We start from the raw sequence: 24,199 nt of genomic DNA, 5'->3' as shown, positions 1-24,199 counted from the left end.
GAAGGAATATCTCGTCTAACCTATGCTGCTCAGTCCTTACATGTCGATAACACAATCTGCAAATCAATTGATAAAATGTTAGACAATTTTTTATGGAAAAACAAAACCCACTATTTACGAAAATCTGTTACTTTAAGCGCATATGACAAAGGTGGTTTGAATTTTATTGATTTTGGTGCACTCAACAATACCTTCAAGATAAACTGGATAAAAAAATATTTGAAAAATCCCACATCTATCTGGAATTTCATTTCACATCATGTGTTCTCAAACTTAGGCGGCCTTAATTTCCTGCTGCTTTGTAATTATAGCATTCCAAAAATACCTCTGAAACTTTCTCACTTCCATCAACAGGTCCTTTTAGCGTGGGCATTGATATACAAACACAATTTCTCTTCACAGAATTGTTTCATCTGGAACAACTGTAATATTGTTTATAAGAACAAAACATTGTTTTTGGACAGATGGTTTAACAATGGTCTTGTTTTAGTTGGTCAATTGTTCAAAAAAGATGGGCTGCTATATAATTACTCTGAATTTCTAATGAGATATAATGTACCAGTAACGCCTAGAGAATTTTCGGTGGTATTTGATGCTATCCCTTCTGGTTTGTGCATGTTATTCAGGCCCTCTGGCAGCTCTCCTCTCATATCATTCAACTCTCCTGATGTGTCACAGTCTCCTCTTGGTACTGTCTGCTTCTCATCATGTAAACTTCTGAACTCCAGAATAAGAGCCATGTTTCAGGATAGCCTAGTTTCCGTCCCACCAGCCACATTTTTTTGGAATAACTTTGTGAATGATGTTGAATGGAAGAAAGTTTGGTCGTTACCACAAAGATTTTTTTTAACAAACAAAGTCAAAGAGATTTCATTTAAATTGCTACACAAATTCTACCCTGCAAAACAATATTTATCAAAGTTTAAAAATGATATAGATGTTGAATGTTCTTTTTGCCAAATGCATCCTGAAACGTGTCCACTTATTCTGGTCATGTCAGTTCACTTATAAATTCTGGAGAGACTTCCACAAGTTTATCGTTGATTTTGTCTTTTCTGATTTTCACCTTTACTATAAGAATGTTATTTTTGGTTTTCATAATTTTAATCACAAAGATGGTGATGCATTCTTTTTTATAAATATGCTTTTATTTTTAGCCAAGTTTCATATACATAAATGTAAATTCTCCAACAGAAAGCCTGAACTCTTTGCACTTAAAAAAGAAGTTGAACAATATTTAAGGACAATCTCTACTTCAAAAAACACAAAAGCTTTAAAAACTATCAACATTTGCAAATCTCTGAATATGTTTACATAAAATATGATCTCGCCTTTATTTTTATTTTTTTCTGTTATTTTTATTTATTTTTTATAATTTGCTTTTCTCTTTTGTGTCCTTATTGTTTTTTTATCTTCAATCTATTGTTTTTGTGGTGTCTCGTGTGTCTCTTTTGCTCTGTTTGAATGTATTTGAAGTATCAATAAAGTAAGAAAAAAAAATGTTCAGTCAATGACCACACCGAGAGCCACATTTACAACTTTTACTTAACCAACATCAACTCAGGACACTTTTCACCTTGCCGTAAATCACACTGCTCCCCGCCCCTCTCAAAGGCACGGTAACTGCTAGTGCTCAACCATACAAGTCAGACTTGGGCATAACACCACCCAACCAGACACAACATTTTCTCCCCCCACCCCCCTTGAGAAAGTAACATAACATAACATATCAGTCCCTACCCTAGATGTCCCTTAACCATTCGTAACATAGTCCCTGTGCGAGGCAGGCAGAACCCTCACCCTCTGAGGGCGAGCAGGCTGGGGAACAGGGCCTGGCAATGGTGGTGGGTTACCACCCACCCAGTTTGCCTCCGGTCTGGGCTGCCAACTGAGAGCAGCAGCTTGGGACAGGGATGATGGAGGGTTTGTAGGGGCTACAACCCTATGCAGGCGGTTTGAGTGCCAACGAGTCCCATTGTTCAGTCTGTAGGTAGCCGGTCCCAGCTGCTGAGCCACCTAATTGGGGCTCCGACCATTATGACCGCAGCTTGTTCTGGCGTTGGGCGTGTTTGATCCTGACCCAGTCCCCCACAGACAGAGAGGGAGTCTGTACTCAGCGGGAGGCATCGAACCTCTGTTTCATCTGTGCCTGTGAGCTTCGGACCTGTGTTCTGGCTTTCTGTAGCCCTGGGCTCTCGTGTGCAGTGGCTGGCTCCACATTCAAGCGGTCCAGTGGTTGCTTTAGTTCCGGCCCGATTATGAGCAGAGTCGGTGTCAACCCCGTGGTGGAGTGCTTGGATGCCCGGATGGTCAGGAGAGTTTTGCTGAGTGCAGTGCTGAAGGTTTTCCCTTCCTCCAGACAGGCTGGAATTCCATTCTTGAGAGTTTTGTTCAGTCTTTCCACCCCTCCGTTACTCTCCGGGTGGTACACTGCTGTCCTGATGTGCTTGATGGACCGCACTGACAGAAACTCTGAGAACTCCGCCGATGGAAATTGGGGTCCATTGTCCATCGTGATGACACTGGGCAGGCCCCAGCGCCCAAACAGCTTGTCGAGGCAGTCGATGATGGTGTGTGAGATGTTGGAGCCCAGTTCGATGGCCTCTGGCCACTTCGAATGAAGGTCATGCACGACCAGCAGGTAGCAGGCATGCGTGGGTTCCCCGTGGAGCTCTCCACAAAGGTCAGTCTGGATGTGCTCCCATGGTGTGGACGACCACAGGGTTGGAGTGAGGGGTGCTGTGGTAGGCTGGCCGGTTTTCCCACTCAGAAGGCAGCAGGTGCAGTTACGCACCAGCCCCTCTGCGTCAGACTCTATGTGAGGCCACCACACGGTGTCTCTGCAGCGCTGCTTCATCTTGACCACCCCCAGATGCCCATCGTGTGCTCTTTGCAGCACTCTGGCCCTTAGAGTCTCTGGTACAATGGTGCGGTGGCCCGGGGAGAGGAACACATACAGACACACGCACACACACACACACACACACACACACACATACAGACACATACACACACACACATACAGACACACGTACACACACACACTCATACAGACACACGTACACACACACACACACTTTCAGAAACCCCTCCTTTGTTCCTGTGTGCTTAAAAGTTTGTACCCTCTGTAGCTTTTTTCTTTCCCTACTTTCACACTCTTTCTCCCACGTTCCCAAAATTCTTTCTTGCTCTGCCATATACTCTAACCATTTTGTAAGAATCTTTTTCCTTTCCAAGACCTTCGCTTTTCCCTTTTCCATGGACTGTCGGACTTTCATTAGTTTATTATTGCTCAAAGTTCCTTCAACAGGAAACCCATGACCCTGTATCCAGTCTAAAACATATTTTACTGAGTCTTCACCATATTTCCTTATCATTATCTGATAGATCGGACCCTCCATATCTATCGGGGGCAATTTACTGTCCTTGTTTCCCCTTTTATTTTATTTTTTTTTCTTTCTTTCCTGTTCCTTTAGTTGAGTTTCCAACTTATCTAATTCTCTCACGCTGAGAGATCCACCGGTTGGGAAACCAAAATTTTCCCAAGTTGTTAAAAAAGAAACACTCTCTGGACCATATTTGCGTACCATGTCCACCACTATAGGGCCTTCGGGCCTCTTATTTTTACTCTGCCCTTTCCCCATGACCCTCTGGAGTGTACCTGACACTGTTTCAGTGTCCCTGACACTGTTTCACTAGTGAAAAACCTTAGACGCAGACGTCTCTGTGAATGTCCTCTGTTCCGGCACAGAGAGAAGAAAGCCTGAGTAGTCCAACTACTCCCTAGAGAAGAAAGCCTGAGTAGTCCAACTACTCCCTTTTTACCTTTTTTCCCTTAGATTTGCATGGGGCCCATAATGTAAGATATGGTGTAGTTTTTTTGTTTAGATTTTATAATTGTGCATAAAAAGCTTCTCAGAATTTAGAAATAATGCATCTCACCGAATTATGACGTTTTCAATTTAGGGTTCGTTGGGATGACGTGGAGTTGATCAGATTTCCACTCTTCTCTAGAGCTGACCCTCCCTTCTCTGAACGCTACTGCGAGGTTTGGAGGAGAACTCTTCAAGCTCTGGTAGCGATCCGTCGGCCCCGTAGAGTTTCAGTTCTGACGGACCTCTCAGTCATCCCATCCTCGTCGCCATTTTGCTATAGAAATTATCTTGTCGTCCTTTTAATTCTTGTAGATGCAAAGAAATAAAATGATCTGGTCCAGGTTTTGTCTCAGAGTTTGAGTTTTTATTTCTGCAGAAATAATAAGAGGTACATGTCACACAGAGCTTAGGCGGTCTGTGTGAGTGCACCCAAAAAAATCACAGAGGGTACAAACTTTTAAGCACACAGGAACAAAGGAGGGGTTTCTGAAATTGTGTGTGTGTGTACGTGTGTCTGTATGTGTGTGTGTGTGTATGTGTGAGATAACAGTGAAGGGGTGAAGGAGGAAGAGGAGGATGAGGGAGGGAAGGGAGAGAGATGGAGCAAACTAGATGGGAGAAAGACCCTGTGTTTTACTACACCTGTTATCTTTGATTTCTTACAAGTCGAGGACATAGGATGCTGCTTAGACAGAGTGAACCTCCTAACAAGGTCAGTTCTGGGGTACGTTTGACATTTGATGAACAATAGGCTGTGTGTCGAGAAAACCGTAGCCACTCGTAGTTGGCCTGACCGTACAAGGCACGGATGGACACAAGAATGCAAAAGGCCTCACTGCTCTTACAAAACACTATATATCATGTCAGAACATGCAAAGAACACACACAGAATTATGTTGAATCATTACGGAGTATCACCGTTAACAGAGTGCACAAACCAGATACATTTTCTAATCATTGATAATAAGATGCATGAACATATATGAAGCATATACATTTCTATCACATTTGGACCCCAAAAAGACTTGAACAGGCCCTGTTCTCAGGTTAAATTTCAGTAACACCATATGCACGCATTTCCTTTTATTCCATACGTGGTGTCAATTTATGGAACTTTTTGATCACCATCTTTGGAATTTTTGTCATTTATACCAGATGCATCTTGAAAGGACACAATTAAAACACAGGGAACTCTATACAGCATTAACAGTTGATGTGTAGGGTTTCACACAGGACATGTATTGCCTATAGGGGTCACACTATAGAGGACCATGCAGTCGGCCAAACTAACAATGCAAAGTCTGAATGGCCAAGAAAACAGAAATCACTGTGGGGACTGGATCAACATTTTGGCCACTGGATATCCATGGAGGAAAACATGACAAGCTGTTCCAGCTTTTAATGTCCTTTATTATTATCACAAATTCATTTTTTACTTGTTAAAATATACAATTTTGATATCAGAAATTTAATTTTAAGTAGATATAATTCAATTTTAAGTAGTTAAAATACCAGTTGTTGTTTAAGAAGTTCAATTGTTAATATCAGAAACTCAATTTTTGATATCAACAATTATGTTCCAAATAATGATATTGAAAATAACATTTCTCATTTCAACAATTGGCACTTTAACTACTTAATATTCTGTTTCTGGTACAAATGATTTTAATTTCTGATATCTACAAATTATGTTTTAGTTCATTTGAATTCCAGCTCTCACTGCAATGAATGGGGGAAAGTTGTAATCCTCAGAAGTTGGAATTTAATCTTGATGTCAAAATTTGAATTGCTGATGTACAAAAATTGCACTTTAACTAGTTAAAATAGCATTTAAAATATAACTTCTGGTAGATAGAAAAGTTAAAATAGAACGTGGATATCACGAATTTGGTATTTTACATCGATTCTTGTGGTGTACAATGGGATTATAAATAGACTGATTGTCATCTATTGTCTGATATAAAAAGTGGCCTAGTGGTGAAGCTGGACTAAAAACAGAGGGATTAAAAGCTAAAACGTCTTGCCATATACACTAATAAGGCTGTGCTCGGGCATGTGAGCGTGCTGAACAGCAGCCCTCGAGGTCTGTCAAGCGGAAAAGGAGGTTTTTGTACGGCGTCTCAATGAGGATTTATCACTGTGGAGCACTTTTGGTGGCGGCACTGAGATCATCATGATTCTCTTGTACATTTGTCTCTCCATAGTCGTTTTCTATATCAATTGCTTCTTAAAATGTGCTCCTGGGTATGTCGAGTGTTGATTTGGGGGGAAAAAAGCGGATTTTGATTTGTTAATGATTCATTTGGAGTCAGCTGTGACATTAACATGACTCCGGGGTCGAAATGCAATGATTGAATATTGTGAAGTTGACCCATGTTATTCTAACAACATCAGTTTGCTGCAGAATCATAATATAACTTCAAATTATAGCCTTAGTCAACCATTTGCTAAAACCTGAACAATGCTGTCAGTTTGGAAATCTTACATGACAATTTGAAATCAAAGTCTTCAAAACTGAGCCATTTATTCGACGGTTGATCTCTAAACCGTGTATATTTTAGTTGTCTTGTATTAGTAAAAGCTGCAGAAATTGTTGCATGATGATCGCACCGCAACACTGTGAATCAGCTCCAGGTACAGCGGTGGTTAAATGACCTTTACTCATACTAAAAATGTTGAATAGAGGCTACACACAGTATACAGTCCCATGTAAAGCCCATGTTTAACTTACAGATTTATAATCTGCTAAATCACTGGGAATCTGAGGAATTAGGTCATTCCATATTCAGTTTGTGTGCGACACACATTCATACGCATGCTTTTGAGAACAATTGAACACTCCTTTTAAAACTAATTCTATAGTAAAATTGCAATTTCATCCTTTATTAATTGTTAACATTGTAAAAATTCATACAATTCTGAATATTAGTTTAGTTTATTCACTGTAGTTATGCAGAGACAGTGTACATTGATAAGCATGTCTGTAAATGTGGCAGTTTAGCTGGCATCACTAATTTCAACTGTAGTCCCTGCAGGTGCAGTAAAGACAGCACATTAAAAGAAAACACACATAGGATACTGTACAAATAGATTATGGGGAAAATACTGTACAAATAAATACATGAAAACAAAGACTACAATATTATACACTTAATGCTAAATGTAATTAGTTAGACACCACAATAGCATGAACATTATTATGATGAGTAGTGGTAGTTTTGAAGTGCAATAAGTAAAACATAGTTAATCAAGTCAATGTATTCAGTTGTATCTCTCTTTACAGCGGGTGCTCCAGTCAAACCCACCCTCTCCCTGCTCCCCCCCTCTTCTGAGGAGTTGTCCAAGGGTTCGGCCACACTGTCCTGTCTGCTGAACAACTACTCCCCAAAAGGAGCGCAGGTGACTTGGCAAAAGGATGGGAGGGAGGTGACGGCGGGCATCCTGACGGGACAGGAGGCGTGGAGCAGCTCTGGGTACAGCCGCAGCAGCATCCTGACCCTCAGTAAAGCCAGCTGGGATGAAGGAGATCTGTACACCTGCTTGGTGGCCCATGAGGGCAGCAGACAGTCCACTGAGCTCAGGAGGACACAGTGTAGTATCTAGAGAAATGCCCAGCTTACTGGCGAGAAGCAACCCTCACTCAAATGCATGGGTTTATAAAAATAGATGAGTAAAAATGAGGCAGAAATGTGAACACAAAAGCCCCTTTGCAGTTTCTAACATGTGCATGCTTAGGTTTGCTGTAGTTAAGTGTGTAGGGGTGAGTTTGGGGAGAGGGGTACTTTGGTTAAGTTCATCTGTTGCTTCTACTGTTGGTTTCTGTTGCTGAATTTATTTCTGCTTGTCTGCTGTTCAAAAGTTAATAAAGTTTTTGTGAAATGATCCAATTTTTAATTTGTCATGAATTTAAAAACTGTGGCACCAGCTGAAGCTGAAATCAAAATCCTTTAAATAATTTAGAAATACTGCTCAACCCATAGTAGGTAGGCCTATAATGTGGGTTTATAATCTACTATAGTAAAAACATAGAAACTATAACATGTGCTGTAGAGAGCTCATCCCAGTAATGAAAATAAACTGAGACTAGCTTTTACAGTTCTGTCATAGCTGACATGTTTATCCAAAGTGACTCACTATGAGTACAGCCCCGACTAACTATTCCCATTGGGATGTGGTCAAAATATATAACGATAAATCCTTGCTTTAGTTGGGGAAAAATCCAAATCCAAGAATCATAAAGAAAAGCTAATACTTCAGTGGAGCACCCAGGACTGGGTTGGTTTGGAAAATACAATTAAACGTGGAGTGTGACATTACAGAGGCACATATTGTTTAACATGACCTGAAACAGAAGGGTTCGAAACCTGATGCAGAGTCCCTCTGAGACGTGAACATCTGTTGACAGAGTTTATTCTGGGCACAGCAGGAATCAGTCAAAATTGACTATGCAAATCACAGTGTGAAGGGAGCACACCACCCATCTGAGGAATTCACACAAGTTCTTCCTGTAGTCTATAGCAGAGTTTGAATATGAAACGTGAAGCAAATACCTTCTGAAGTGCATCTCTATTCTTGGACCGGAGGGAACCAGTGAACCTCGACTATGGAAATGACAGCTTTCTGGCACATTTCACCAAAGAATTGAGAAGTTTATTTCCAAAATGATATAAAATCCTATTTGGGAGAGAAACAAAATGTTGACAGATGTTAATTGTTTGACATGTGTGACGTTTAGAGCGTACCATCTGTAAAAGTGTTTTCATTTTGTCAGACAGACTTAAACTGTCCTTTAAAATGACCTTGACATGGTTAAATGTTGTGCTACTTTTCTAATAGTGCTCTTATTTCAAATGCTCTTATTCTTATTCAGTAATAAATCAATTCATAATCTTGCTGTGCTCTTGGTCATGATCATCTGTAATGTGAAAAAGGAAAATCTCTCTTCTAAGGTATATCTATATAATCTGACAGCAGTCAAAACCAGTAACTGCTGAATATGTACATTATGTATGTACATATGTATATACATATGTTAATTATATTGAGTTTCATTCCTGTTATGAAATAACCAGTACTGTATAAATAATGTAATCTGGTAGACTATTGGTAATATTTCACTCTGAAGGTTAACCTAAGCAGGAAATGGTATTCTCCTTGGTATAACTATGAAAGTCAAAGGTCATCTGTTAACCGTTTTAACTGTAAATGTGTCTGTATTAACAATGTGCTGCAATATGGCTGAGTAATACAATTACAGCAAAACTCACTGCCTGTAACTGTGGATGATAAGAAATTGGGGTAGACAGTCACTAGCCTATACCCGTATCAACCATACTGTATGAAATACATTAATGAGCATTACAGCAGCCATAATGTTATTGTCTGGTATCTATATAGGTGACTGTTTTAAAAAGCCAGATCAGATATCTCGTATAAGACATGAAGCCTTGCAGCCTACTAAGTGACCCATCCAGCTCCACAGTGATGTTATTGTATTAGATTTTCTTTCTGTGATGAGCAACTGTTTTGGGTTTGAATTTTTGGGGAGCTAAGGGGAGCTCGGGTCCCCTGAAAAGGACACACTCCCTGAAAGTCCATCCATCCATCCATCCATCCATTATCTCGAACACTTATCCTGCTCTCAGGGATGTTGAAGCCTATTCCAGCAGCCATTGGGCAGCAGGTGGCGAGACACTCTGGACAGGCCATCACAGGGCCGAGACACACACACGCCCGCACGCACGCCCGCACGCACGCACGCGCACAGCCAATTCACCTGACCTACATGTCTTTGGACTGTGGAAGGAAACCAGAGCACCTGGAGGAAACCCACACAGACACGGTGAGAACATGCAAACTCCAGACACAGGACAACCCGGGATGACCCACCAAGTTTGGACCACCCCGCGGCTCGAACCCAGTACCTTTTTGCTGTGAGGTGACTGCACTAACCATTGCGCCACCGTACCACCTCCCTGAAAGTCTACTTTTATAAATTTAGGGGGAGCTCTGAAACATCGTCCATTTTTGTGTCACAGGTTATAGATTTATAGATAGTAAAAATATGCCAAGGTTGTGTTTATTCGCTCATTACATTGCAATTTCAGAACATTTGTCTCCGCTATAATAAACACAATGCTGTATCTATTCCTGTTTTTGCATCCATGCGTGGCGGCACTCAAATCACCCCATTTACATCACCACTTGAACTTCTTCTCTTCACTGAGTTGGCTAGCTAACAAGCTGCCCTGTGGTCACTTTTGATTTAACGTAAGAATCAGGGAATTACTTGCTTGACCCATGTGTTTGTGAGGACTCGCCCTTGTCTTATTTATTAATGACGTTTTTTGTATGTGATTCTGTCACTAACTGTGATGCAACTGGTCTATTTCTGTTTTTTTGCCACGGCACCGCCCAACTGCCACCATGGGCTATGTATCACACACTGTGTTCACTCACTCACTCATGGATGACCTGAGAGGGACTAAACACACGCTCGTTAGTCTTTGATTTATTAATGATATACATTTCAGAAGTCCTCAGAATCATAGTAATCTAAGTAAAACACTTCCACTTTATTAAATGTACCAATCCACACTGCAGCGTGGGTCTGGATGGTTTCGTGCTTGTTATCAGATTGACTCGCATGATGTAGGATAGGCTAACCTATAACAGAAGCAATGTGTGGCATGTGTGCTATGCACCTGCATCCTGTGTGCTGTATCTTGTGTGGTGGTGATTGTCATTTTATTTAGGCCTGTGGTGTTTCCATTCTGTTTTTGCAAGGTGTTGAACAAAAGTGTGATAGGTTCTGTATTATGGTGTATTATCATAGTGATGTCGCCACCGGGATGTTTTACTATGCAGGAGGCATTTGTGTGTTATGATTAGAGTGTGGCTGTTATTCTGCTAGCCATTTTTTGTGTAAGACCAACAGTTCTGATGTTGTCATGTGATGTAACCTAGGTCTGGTCTGTTCAGAAGGGTAGCGTAAACCATTGCCCGATTCACTGTGTGGATTTTGCTGTTATCATTATCATTATTATTATTACTACTAGTATTATTATTATTATTATTGTTATAATTATTATCTTTATTTATACATCCATCCATCCATCCATTATCTGACCCGCTTATCCTGCTCTCAGGGTTGCAGGGATGCTGGAGCCTATCCCAGAAGTCATTAGGCGGCAAGCGCAGAGACACCCTGGACAAGCCGCAAATCCATGTTACAAAGTGCTTCACAAAGGCAGCAAAATAGAAAAAAACAAAACAAAACAATTTGGTGTAGAAAGCCAATAACAGACAGTTAGAAAAAATATCAAAACTCAAGTAAAATCAGGAAAGGAACTTCGATAAAATTATATATTAATAAGATGCTTAAAAGCGATCAATGACTCAGCCAACCTGATTTCCTTGGGCAGATCGTTCCAGAGCCTCGGGGTCCAAACTGCAAACACTCTGTCCCCTTCAGTTTTCAGCAGGGCCTCTGGAACAGACAAAAGACCTTTGCCTGAGGATCTCAAAGGACATACTGGTGAAGGCCATGAAGAGCCTTAACAGTAATCAGTAAGATCTTAAAATCTACTCTAAAACATACTAGAGGGCAGTGTAAAGAGGCTAAAACTGGAATGATGTGATCACATCTCTTGGTTCTGGCTAAAAGCCTGGCAGGTGAGTTCAGTACAGTCTGGAGTCCAACAAATGATTTTTGGTTTAGCCAAGTAAAAAGACTGTTGCAATAATCCTGGTATGATGAGATGGAGGTATGTAAATTGGTCTCTTTGTCTTTAAAAGTTAACATAATTGTATTTTTGAAATATTTCTAAGATGATAAAAACATGATTGTACAAGGTTTGTAGTGTGCTGCTCAAAACTTAAACTATTATCAAATCAGACAGGTTGGATAATAGGGTGAGGAGCTCGGACATCCGAAGGGAGCTTGGAGGAGAGCCGCAGCTCCTTCGTATCGAAAGGAGCCAGTTGAGATGGTTTGGGCATCTGATTAGCTTGCCTCCTGGGTGCCTTCCTTTGGAGGTTTACCGGGCACGGCCAATTGGGAGGAGACCCCAGGGTAGGCCCAGAACGCGCTGGAGAGACTACATGTCCAATCTGGCCTGGGAACGCCTTGGGATCCCACCAGGAGGAGCTGGAGGGTGTTGCTGGGGAGAGGGACGTCTGGAGTGCTCTACTAAGCTTGCTGCCACCGCGACCCGACCCCGGAAAAGCAGATGAAAATGAGGTGACATGAAACCAGACACCAAAATGCCTTGCAAAAATCTTGATGTGATCTGATAAGTAACCAGCAGATGGCAGGATTTGTTTTGCCATGTGCTGAGACCCAATGACAAGGATCTCTGTTTTGTTTGAATTCAGGTGAAGAAAACTGTTTGACGCCCAGTTTTTGACATCACAACGGCATACTTTAAGTGAACTCAGCACTCCAGGGTCTGTGGCTCTAACAGGCAGGTACATCTGTGTATCATCAGCATAAAAATAAATGGAGACACTGTGATCGATCGTGTCAGAGACTACACTAAGGTCCAAGAGTACAAGGACTGAGCACATGCCATCATCAGCAGCCCTTAAAAGGTAGTTGGTATCCTTGAGCAAGGCAGTCTCAGTGCTGTGATACTTCTGGAATCCAGATTGAAAGTTTTCCAAAAAAAAAATTTCCAATGCAGAGAGAAATTGCTTGGGCACTATTTTTTTCCGAAAATCTTTAATATAAAAGGTAACTTGGAAATTTTTCTATGGTTTTGAGGGAGGGGGGGATCCAGCCAAGGACTTTTTAACCATGGGTGGAAATACACAGTTTTAAAATAATCAGGGACACAACCATTAGACAAATAATTATTAAAAACAAAAACCAAACAGGGCCCGACAGACTCCATTACTTTCAGTAAAAACTTAGTTGGTATTACATCAAGGGGGCTGGATGATGTGATTGTTTGAGTAATAATAGAAGAGAAAAATAGAAGTGGTGGAGAGTGTAACCAAGGAGGAGAGAGTGCTGATTGGAGCTGACTTCAATGTGCATGTTGTTGAAGGGAAAAGAGGTGATGAGGGGATGATGGGCAGGTATGGTATTAAGGAGAGGACTGTGGATGGACAGATGGTGGTGGATTTTGTGAAAAGGATGGAAATGGCTGTGGTGAATACATATTTCAAAAAGAGGCAGGAACACAAGGTGATGTATAAGAGTGGAGGAATGTGCACACAGGTGGACTATATCTTATATAGGAGGCATGATCTGAAAGGGATTGGAGATTTCAAGATGTTGACAGGGGAGAACCTAGCTAGGCAGCATTGGATAGTGGTCTGTAGCATGACTTTGGAGACCAAGAAGAGGAAGAAAGTGAAGGCAGGGCCAAGGATAAAAAGGTGAAAGTTAAAGAAGGAAGACTGTTGTGCAGAGTTCAGGGAGGAGTTAAGAGAGGCCCTGGGTAGAAGTGAAGAGTTGCCTGATGGCTGGATACCCACTGCAGAAATAGTGAGGGAGACAGCTAGGAAGGTATTTGGTATGTCATCTGGACAGAGGAAGGATGACAATGAGACTTGGTGGTGGAATGGAGAAGTACAGCAAGAGTACAAAGGAAGAGGTTGGCAAAGAAGAAGTGGGATACTGAGATGAAGAAAGCAGACAGGAGTACAAGGAGATGTGGCATAAAGCGAAGAGAGAGGTGGCAAAGGCAAACGGCATATGGTGAGTTGTATGAAAGGTTGGACACTAAGGAAGGAGAAAAGGACTTTGCTAGATAGAGGGACCGAGCTGGGAAGGATGTGAAGCAGGTTAGGATGATCAAGGATGGAGATGGAAATGTGCTGACAAGTGAGGAGAGTGTGTTGAGAAGTTGGAAGGAGGAGTACTTTGAGAGGCTGATGAATGGAAAAAATGAGAAAGAGTGAGATAGAGAGAGAAAGAGAGAGAGAAGGCTGCATGATGTGGAGATAGTGAATCAGGAAGTGTGTGGGATTCGCAAGGAGGAAGTGAGGGCAGCTATGAAGAGGATGAAGAGTGGAAAGGCGGTTGGTCCTGATGATATACCAGTGGAGGCATGGAGATGTTTAGGAGAGATGGCAGTGGAGTTTTTAACTGGATTATTTAACACAATTTTGGAAAGGGAGAGGATGCCTGAGGAGTGGAGAAGAAGAGATGTGCAGAGCTGTAGTAACTACAGAGGTATAAAGCTGATCAGCTACAGCATGAAGATATGGGAAAGAGTTGTGGAAGCTAGGTTAAGAGGAGAGGTGATGATTAGCGAGCAGCAGTATGGTTTCTTGCCACAAAAGAGCACCACAGATGTGATTTTTACTTTGAGAATGTTGATTGAGAAGTATAAAGAAGGTCAGAAGGAGTTACACTGTGCCTTTGTGGATTTAGAGAGAACATATGACAGGGTGCTGAGAGAGTATGTGTGGTGTGGTATTGTATGAGGAGGTCAGAAGTGGCAGAGAAGTATGTAGGAGTGGTGCAGGATATGTTTGAGGGCAGTGTGACAGTGATGAGGTGTGAAGTTTGAAAGACAGATGGGTTCAAGGTGGAGGTGCAATTACATCAAGGATCAGCTCTGAATCCTTTCTTGTTTGCAATGGTGACGGACAGGTTGACAGACAAGCTCAGGCAGGAGTCTCTGTGGACTATGATGTTCACAGCTGATATTGTGATCTGTAGTGAGAGTAGGGTGCAGGTTGAGGAGAGCCTGGAGAGGTGGCGGTATCCACTGGAGACAAGAGGAATGAAAGTCAGTAGGAGCAAGACAGAATAAACATGAATGAGAGGGAGGACAGGGGAAATGAGAGGATGCAAGTAGTATAGTTGACAATGCCCTTTGAGTCTAAATACTTGTATTCAACTGTTCAAAGCAACAAAGTGCAGAAGAGAGGTGAAGAAGAGAGTACAGGCAGGGTGGAGTGGGTGGAGAAGAGTGTGAGGAGTGATTTGTGACAAAATGGTACCAGCAAGAGTCAAAGGGAAGGTTTACAAGATGGTTGTGAGACCAGCTATGTTGTGTGGTTTGGAGAGGGTGGCACTGAAGAAAAGACAGGAGGCAGAGCTGGATGTGGCAGAGTTGAAGATGCCAACATTTTTGTTGGGAGTGATGAAGAAGGACAGGATTAGGAATGATTATATTAGAGGGACAGCTAAGGTTTGACGGTTTGGAGACAAAGCAAGAGAGGCAAGATTGAGATGGTTTGGACATGTGTGGAGGAGGGGTGCTGGGTATATTGGGAGAAGGATTCTGAATATGCAGCTGCCAGGGAAGAGGAAAAGAGGAAGGCTAAAGAGGAGGTTTATGCATGTGGTGAAGGAGGACATTCAGGTGGCTGGCATGACAGAGGAAGATGCAGAGCATAGGAAGAGATGGAAATTGATGAGCCGCTGTGGCGACCACTTAACGGGAACAGCCAGAACTAGTAATATTGGTAGTCACAATAGTTACAGTGGCACCCTTCAAGGGGTGGCATATATTAGACCGCAAGTGAGCTATCAGTTTTTGAAGTTGATGTGTTGGAAGCAGGACACCTGGGCAAGTGTAAGTATCTGAGCAACTTTGGCAAGTGCCAAATTGTGATTGCTAGATGACTGGGTCAGAGCATCTCCAATATGACAGGTTTTGTGGGGTGTTCCCGGTATGCAGTGGTCAGTACCTACCAAAAGTGGTCCAAGGAAATACAAACGATGAACCCACGACAGGGTCATAGGTGCCCAAGGTTCACTGATGTGCGTGAGGAGTGAAGGCCAGCCATCTGGTCCGATCCCACAGAAAAGCTTCTGTAGCTCAACTTGCTGACAAAGTTAATGCTGGCTATGATCCACAGCGGTCAGAACACACAGTGCATCGCAGTTTGCTGTGTATGGGGTTGCGTAGCCACAGACCGGTTAGTACCGATGATGACCCCTGTCCAACCATCAAAGGAGCTTACTATGGGCACGTGAGCATCAGAACAGGACCATGGAGCAATGGAAGAAGGTGACCTGGTCACATTTTCTTTTATATCATGTAGATGGCCAGGTGTGTGTTTCATTTACCTGGGGACGTGATGGCACCAGGATGCACTATGGGAAGAAGGCAAGCCGGTGGAGGCAGTGTAGTGCTCTGGGTAATATTCTGCTGGGAAAACTTATGTGCTGGCATTCATGTGGATGTTACTTTGACACATACCACCTACCTAAACATTGTTGCAGACCAGGTACACCCCTTCATAGCAACAATATTCCCTGAGGGCCGTGGTCTCTTTCAGCAGGACAAGATACCCTGCCACACTGAAGGAACATGACAAAGAGTTCAAGGTGTTGCCTTGGCCCCAAATTCACCAGATCTAAATCTGATCAACCGACTGTGGGCTGTGCTGTAAAAACAAGTCTGATCCATGGAGGCTCCACCTCACACCTAACAGGATTTACAGGATCTGTTCCTAACTTATTAATTCGAGATACCAGAGGACACCTTCAGAGGTTTTTTGGAGTCCATGTCTCAACAGCTAAGAGCTGTTTTGGCGGCACGAGATCGACCTACTCCATATTAGACAGTTGGTTTTAATGTTTTGGCTGATCAGTGTATCTACATAATATAATATAATATAATATAATATCATATAATATAATATAATATAATATGTCAAAAATAACTTTATTTAAAGTTTAATAAAAACTTATTTAAAGATGAAATTTGGATAAGATGTGCAGCCAGCAAATTGTCAGTGTGTCTGTCTTCCTCATATTAATGCTTTTTTTTCTCAGATTTTGTTTTTAAAGCCCTTTTCCCCCATTACGTTTCCTACATCTCAGCCTTGCAATCTTCCGTTCAGCTCTCTCAACAATCTTCACACAAATAAAGAGAACAGGAAGACGTGTAGACTGCCAGTTAAAACATTTCCTTGGTAACTTTTGCCTTTTTCCTTTGTACAAAAAGGAGCCTTCAGTCCTGAAATACACAGAAAAGTAGACACTTCTGCAGACGTCACATTTCACCAGGGGTTTATTGCAGACAGACAGGAGAGATTGCAGGGATGTAATCCTATTTGAAAGCTGACTGAAGTCAATTCACTTATAATTCAAATAAATTAACATATCTGAGTGAACCTGTAATACATCTGATGATTATAAAACAAATATTCTTACTCACATCAGATGATGAAAATATCAGGATCAGCTACCTAAACACTCCTTTGTAGCTGGGATACAAACCCTTTCTGAATTATGAATAACAATCCAGTTCTTGAAGCGACTCTAAAGCACTACAAGGGGTTAACTGTCATTTTAATGTTATTTTTGCCAGGTGTCGTACCGCTAGATGGCCGGGAGGCAGCAAAGTGACTTGAAATCATCCAATTAGTTGTTGGCAGCAACTTCAAGGTTTTTTCTAGTAAAAATGGGCCCAGGAAAAGCCTACTGAAACATGAAACTGGTCAATGGACAGATTGAAAATTATATTTCTGTGCCTCTGTTTTCATTCTTCTGCTCAGTTTAAAGGGACAATGCACACAAAATCAAGAAATCAAAGTATGCCAAAGTGTTCAAGTGCCAGAGGACAAAGTGAATGGGGAAGTCAAACAATGACAATGGATGAGTGACAGGGTTGGTCTTGGGGGGACCTGCAGCCAACCCTGATATCTGGACTCCCCTTGAGCAGTAATGTTCCACCTCGGGAATCAAAAGAGGATCTCTCGCTCTATCTCACTCACTAACACACACACACACACACACACACACACACACACACACACACACACACACACACACACACACACACACACACACACAGACACACACACACACACACACACACACACACACACACACACACACACACACACACAGGAAGATCAAAACATGTGAGGTTGTTCTGCTGTATCCACACAACCACAAGGTGTGGTTTGGTCAAATGTGTGTCGGAGGATTCAATTTGGCGTACTGTGACTTTTGGAGGGAAATGTCCTTGGAGCAACACCACACACTCACACTGTTTCCAGGTCCACAGTCACTTCAGTCAGCAAGGAAATGAAGACAACCAAAAGACTGTTTGGTTCACCTACGAGTGTGGTGGTCTGCACACATAAACAAACGCACAATCATTTGTACACATACACACAAAATCCATTTCTCACACACAACCAATTCACCTTCACGGTTACATTTACACAGCACCAACATTCGGCACATGATTTCCATCCTCATGTGAGCATGTAAGTTCCTCACACCCAACTTCAGTTACAGGGCTGCCACAATCAAACACATCACTGAATAAAAACATCACACTTCTGCTCGCTCAAATACGAAGAACAAAGCAAGTCAGTACAAAGGCAAAAAAAGGAAATGAAAACATTGTAATAAAATAATGTCAGTTATATCAAGCATGCGGTCAGACATATCAAAACCATGAACTAAGACAGAGGCAATAGGTCCACATCCACCAGGCAAGTTAGGCAGGTCCACTTGACTACACAAACATTGAAGGCATCAAAACTTACTATAAAATGAAGATGTTCAAAGATGGTCAGAGTCAGATGTGTATAGAAGTTAGCCCTGCCAGTTTGACTACGAAGACAGCCCCAGCCCATGTGAGCCCCCTCAGCCATGCAGATGCCCCCATCTCTGCTCCCTGCTGCATGAGATGGGATACAACTCAATTTCAATTCAACAGGGCTTTATTGGCATGACCACATTCAGTTACACAGTATTGCCAACTCATACTCAACAGCGCACTAAATCATTTAATCGTTGCCAGATGGAAAAAAAAAGAAACATCTACAACAATATGGACCAGGGGGACAAGACCAAATTACATTACATTTTTTGAAGCCCAGTGTTAAAACAGCCATAGGATCCCGACTCCTGTGTGTGTGTGTGTGTGTGTGTGTGTGTGTGTGTGTGTGTGTGTGTGTGTGTGTGTGTGTGTGTGTGTGTGTGTGTGTGAATGACACGTTAATTTAGGGTCTAGTTTCTGTGCAAGCCTCAAAGTATAACACAGAGATGCACGTGTGTACAGGCTTCACTGGAGGTTCAGATTTAAGGGGAAAGCCAGAACCATCTCCCTGGAGTAGGAAGGTGTCCAGTGTTCTGCTCAACAGCTTTGACAGGGCCAGGGACACATTTGCTGTTGCAGCATGGTATTTAACAGCTAGTATTTTAGCATGGTGGCCCAGTGGTTACTGCTGTTGCCTCACAGGAAGAAGGTCCTGTGTTCGAACCCCAGGCCGTCCCAGGTCCTTCCTGTGTGGTGTTTGCATGTTCTCCCCGTGTCTGTGTGGGTTTCCTCCAGGTGCTCCGGATTCCTTCCACCATCAAAAAGACATGCATGCTAGGGTTAATACGCCTGTCTATGCCCTTGAGCAAGGCAATGGAAAGAATAACTGGAGTTGGTCCCCTGGAGCTGCAGCTGCCCACTGCTTTACCTTTAAACTTTGTGCATTAAACTTTAAAATAATTCAAGGGTGACAAGTAGACATTTTATTTTAGCAATTTTGTTATTATTTTTTTAAAGGAGGGGATAATCACAACCTTAACGATCAATTGATTTTAATTACTGTAACATGTAGTTGAATACATCATTAAACATGTTGGTGCATCAGTTTATTTTGGTTAAAATCATAATTCTTTTTCAATCATTTTTCAAAGTAAATCTCACAATTTCATGTAATGTAGGATTTACTTTCCGTTTTATTGAAATGGTACTTTTTGTGGGATCATAGGATGTATACATATTTTAGGACAACAAAAGAAAAACACGGACATAACTGCCAAATTTGATTTATTTTATTGTTTTGTGCATTAGTTTGTAAGCAGTCATATGATAACAACAATAGAATCGGGGAAAAAGACAATGCAACAAATGCTAAATATTAGAACAAGACCAATAAAAAACATTACTACAATGATATTATTAATTAATTATTATTATTATTGTTATTATTGTTGTTGTTGTTGTTGTTACAGAGCTTACCGTATGTTCCAGCTGGCAGATCAGTCACTGTGAAACAGAGGGAGGTTTTTGTACGGCTCTCTATCACCGTGTGAACACATACTGACTATTGATATAGTGGAGACTCTGACAGTAGTAAACTGCTGTATCCTCAGCCTGGACTCCACTGATGGTCATGGTGAAGTCAGTCCCAGACCCACTGCCACTAAACCTCGATGGAGTTCCTGACTGAAGACTGCTTGTCCAATAAATGAGGAGTTTAGGAGTTTCTCCGGGTTTTTGTTGGTACCAGGCAACATACGAAGTGCTGCCAGAAGTATAAGCAGGTTGACTCAGTTTGCATCCCAGACTCACTGGTTCTCCTACATTGACAGTTTTCATTGAAGGAGTCTGAGTCACAGTGACCTGACTGCTTGATCCTGAAAACAAAAACACACAAACAGACTGAAAGTGAAGGTCTTCATTCTCTCACATGTATATTTGGAAATCTCTGTGAAAAAACTGATTTGTTACTCATTAAATCAAGTAAACACATATAATTTATTTTCTTAAGGTTTTGTTTTAACTTAAACTAAACAGTGTAAAGCACAAACAGGGACTTGGTAGAAATAAAGTGTAGGTTGGGAAACACAAAGTGTTGAGATCAGAGAAAGTTCTTTCAGGAGAGAAAAAGTTCAGATGAGGAAAACAAGGAAGACAGTGAATCATCTCTGCCGGTCTTACCTTGAATAAAGGCAGCACATGTCAGCATGAAAATGGTGGTCAAACACATGGTTTTTACCTTTGCTGTCACAATGAACAAGTGTTGGTGATTTTGCTTTGGACTTGCAGAGTTATAAAGATTTCATGAGCACTGACGCGTGTCCTTCAAATAAGAAGTGTCCTCTCTATGCAAATTTCCTTCCTGATTAAACTGCTGTTAGTAGCAGATGTGTATAAAATGTCCTGTGAGGAAACACCGTCTTGTGTGTGCTGCAGTCAGTTATTACAGTAGTTACCATCACCTTCTTTGACTAATGCCAAGTTAGTTTAAGAAGGACGTTATCTTAGATTAAGAACACTCTATAACACTTTCATAACACCTTGAGAAGTTATCTCTACTTTGTCGAGCTTTGACTTTTAGATATTCAGATTATACCATTCACACACTCGAACAGAAATCCAGTTCATGATCAAACTGAAATAAATAAAAAACCTCTTTCAGGATCTTTCATTCATGTCCAAATACAAGCCCCCCTACATATGCAAATAATCTCCCTAAAATCAGTTGCTATTGCCTAACATTCCTGATTGTTGTGTCCCGGAGATGAACTGAATCCCAAATCAAGTGTTGCCTGAGAAGATTTCTGCACCAATAAGAAACAAATAGGTGATAACAAGAATGGCTGCCAACTGAAGCTACAGGACATGTCCTATTGTCCACAGTGTCTCTGCATAGACAGCGACCCAGCTAGCAGGAACCTTGATACAACATTGGCTAACGTAACCTAAAAGTTCTAATAATGTTTTAAAGAAAACTTTTGACTCTAATGTTCAAAGTACATTATAAGGCTGTTTATTATCTCAAATAATGTACCTATAAGGTTAAATGTTAACTAAGACATAACGTTTTAACTACAAACATTCAGAGGATGTTTTGAGGAAGATGTCAGGGCCACAGATCATGTTACATGATAACAAAGGAAGAACATTCTCAAAAGTACATTTAGAAAATGTTTTCAGGATGTTATTGAGGCCTCAGGATACAGAAAGTGTTTTATAAAACAATCCTGTAGTGTGATATTTTAACAAAGGTGGAACGTTTTGCTGCAACATTATGAGGATGTTTTGGGGACGTTGTTGAGGTAGCAGATTATATAATTTTCTTTTATGAAACATTCCCACAATGTTTCATAATAAAGGAAGAACATTCTCACTGCAACAGTCAGAAAGTGATTTGAGCGTATTTGTAATGTCTGTAGAAGGATCTTTTCGACGTAAATAATACTTTCCGTATAGAATGAGCGACTCCGTGAGTTCTTAACTTTTTCTTCTGCTCGGCATGTTTTTATCCAGCACCCTTCATTTCCATCTACCTCAACAACTAACTGACATGCGCACTTCATGTCATGGTAATAAACAGTACAACAGTTACACCTACTGGTCGTATTACTTTCACTTATCACCTCTCCCACCTTAAGATGATTTCTCAAAACTAGAAAAATAACATTGACTTTCTTTTACTGACACTTTAACAAAAATAGCAAAGATACCAAATATCTTAGTGTCGCTCAGTTCACTGTCAAATTCACTCCATTTAACACATTAACCCTCAACTGAACCTTCTAAATAAACAGCTGAACCATTTTCATATTATTGCTACATTACACCTGTCATACCCCCCCCCCTTTCATAAAGTTTAATCCCACAGTCCATAAATCCACACACCTCACAAATCCAACCTTATAGCTGGTTTACTCACTCTCCCTGAGCGAGTAACATTTGTCCCCACGCAAGATTAACTGGTGTCTTTGGAGCTGGGGTGACCTCAGTGTTTTCATCCTCTTCCAGATCAACCCAGTCAGGACCCTTGCTGATGGATATGGGTGTTTTGGGTGTGGCCAACAGACGACGCCTGTTACTTCTGTATTTCTCACCTTGACCTGTCTCCACTATGTAAGACCTGGGAGTGGAGCTGGGACTGTGGATGACAACTTCTGTTGTCCATTGTTTTCGTCTGTCCAGTTTTGTGAGCACAGTGTCCCCTGGGCTCAATGGGGGCAGAATCCTCGCTCCATTCCTGCAGTTGTAGTAATATGCCTGCTTCTGTTTAGCTGTGGCATCGGCCTTTTTAATTTCATTGGCCAGTTTGGTTTCAGATTGTCCTGCAGAGTGGGTAAAGTGGTCCTGAGTTTCCTACCCATAATCAGTTCGGCTGGACTGGCTCCAGTAGAAGCTGAAGGTGTGGCTCTGTATGTTAACAGAGCGAGGAGGGGGTCTTCCTGTCTTATGTAACGGGGCCGGTCCTATGGTGTTCTATGCTGGTCAGCCTGCTGCACGCCCGTCACTCTCATCATTAGCTCTGCGTTGTGTTCTAGTTGGGTGGGGCCCCAGGTGTTGTTGGGGGAGGGCCCTCAGTCTCTCATCATCATGATCAAGGAAGGAGGGGGGACACACAGGACTCTATTTGGCCCACCTTGCCATTTATTTTCTTGCGGTTTCAAATCCTTCGACAAACGTCCAGTCCTCCAGCTGGAGCGGTGTTTCTTACGGACGTGGGGGTCGAAGCTCAACCACTGCCTGGACTTCACTCGTGTGCGTTAGAAGGAGAAACCGTCCACGGGACTCCGATGTAAGAAAGGATAAACAAGTATTTGATCCCACAGCTTGCAGTATCTTCTTACAGGGATACTCAAGGTTACGTTCTCCTCAACCAGCAAAACTGTCCTACGGTAAGAAACACGCGTGGCTCGGCTCGATCGCTGCTTGAGACTCCTCCCACAAAACAAAAATGGCCTCTCCCGCGTTCCCTCTTCCGTGTACCCACAAGACCTCTCTCTTAAATTAGGCAGATGCGAGAGACTGGTTAGTGGTTACAGAAGACGTTTGGTTGAAGTAATGGCTGCAAAAGGAGGAGCCACAAGCTACTAATACAAGGGTTCACATACTTTTGCACATGTTAAATTTTCAGTTTTGTGAAATAAACCACCTTTGTTGAATTAAATAATGAAAATATATCTCTTTTTGTGTGTATGTCCATTATTTGGAAGGTGTGCTTTAAAATAAGCTTATTACACATACATCCAAATCCCAATTTGTAATGTTTTTTACAAAAACAGTGACCATGTTTGGAGGGTTCACAAACTTTCAAGCAGTACTGTATGTACATATGTATATAATGTACAAATACAAACGTACACAAGTGTACATACATCCATGCATACAAATATAGAGTACACATCATGTCCTGCATCATTACAGAGGAAAGATAGTGAGTAATAGTGGGTCTTAAGACATTTTTTTTAAAGTGTCCAAGGTGTCTTTAAAGTGTCTTAAAGTGTCAGTGTAAATGCACAACCTAATTCTTACTGTTAAAGTATTGATTCTGATTTCAAGTATGAATACATTAATATATTTAACAGCAAGTATTTTAGCATGGTGCACCAGTGGTTAGCACTGTAGCCTTACAGCAAGAAGGTCCTGTGTTCGAACCCCGGGCCATCCCAGGTCCTTTCTGTGTGGAGTTTGCATGTTCTCCCCATGTCTGTGTGGGTTTCCTCTGGGTGCTCCGGTTTCCTCCCACCATCAGAAAGACATGCATGTGAGGGTTAATACTCCTGTCTGTGCCCTTGAGCAAGGCAATGGAAAGAGAACTGGAGTTGGTCTCCGGGTGATGCAGTTGCCCGCCTCTTTAACGTA

The 24,199-nt window shown here is 41.8% G+C and overlaps 3 gene segments (V, D, J or C); 2 read left to right on the top strand and 1 right to left on the bottom strand.

The window, feature by feature from the left end:
• The window catches only part of LOC130121270 (Ig kappa chain V-III region MOPC 63-like), an 84,681-nt gene extending 64,068 nt beyond the window's left edge, over positions 1-20,613 (bottom strand). Inside the window, 2 exon segments of the V gene segment in view lie at positions 19,899-20,220; positions 20,525-20,613. Coding sequence covers positions 19,899-20,220; positions 20,525-20,573 — 371 coding nt within the window.
• The window catches only part of LOC130121274 (Ig kappa chain V region Mem5-like), a 216,805-nt gene that overhangs the window by 31,386 nt on the left and 161,220 nt on the right, over positions 1-24,199 (top strand).
• LOC130121272 (Ig kappa chain V-III region MOPC 63-like) overlaps positions 1-24,199 on the top strand; it is a 95,953-nt gene that overhangs the window by 8,283 nt on the left and 63,471 nt on the right.

This window comes from Lampris incognitus, chromosome 11 (genome assembly GCF_029633865.1).
Source record: "Lampris incognitus isolate fLamInc1 chromosome 11, fLamInc1.hap2, whole genome shotgun sequence".
In the NCBI taxonomy this organism is placed as follows: domain Eukaryota; kingdom Metazoa; phylum Chordata; class Actinopteri; order Lampriformes; family Lampridae; genus Lampris; species Lampris incognitus.
The sequence above is the reverse complement of the archived record's forward strand: the minus strand, read 5'-3'. Positions and strand labels throughout refer to the sequence as shown.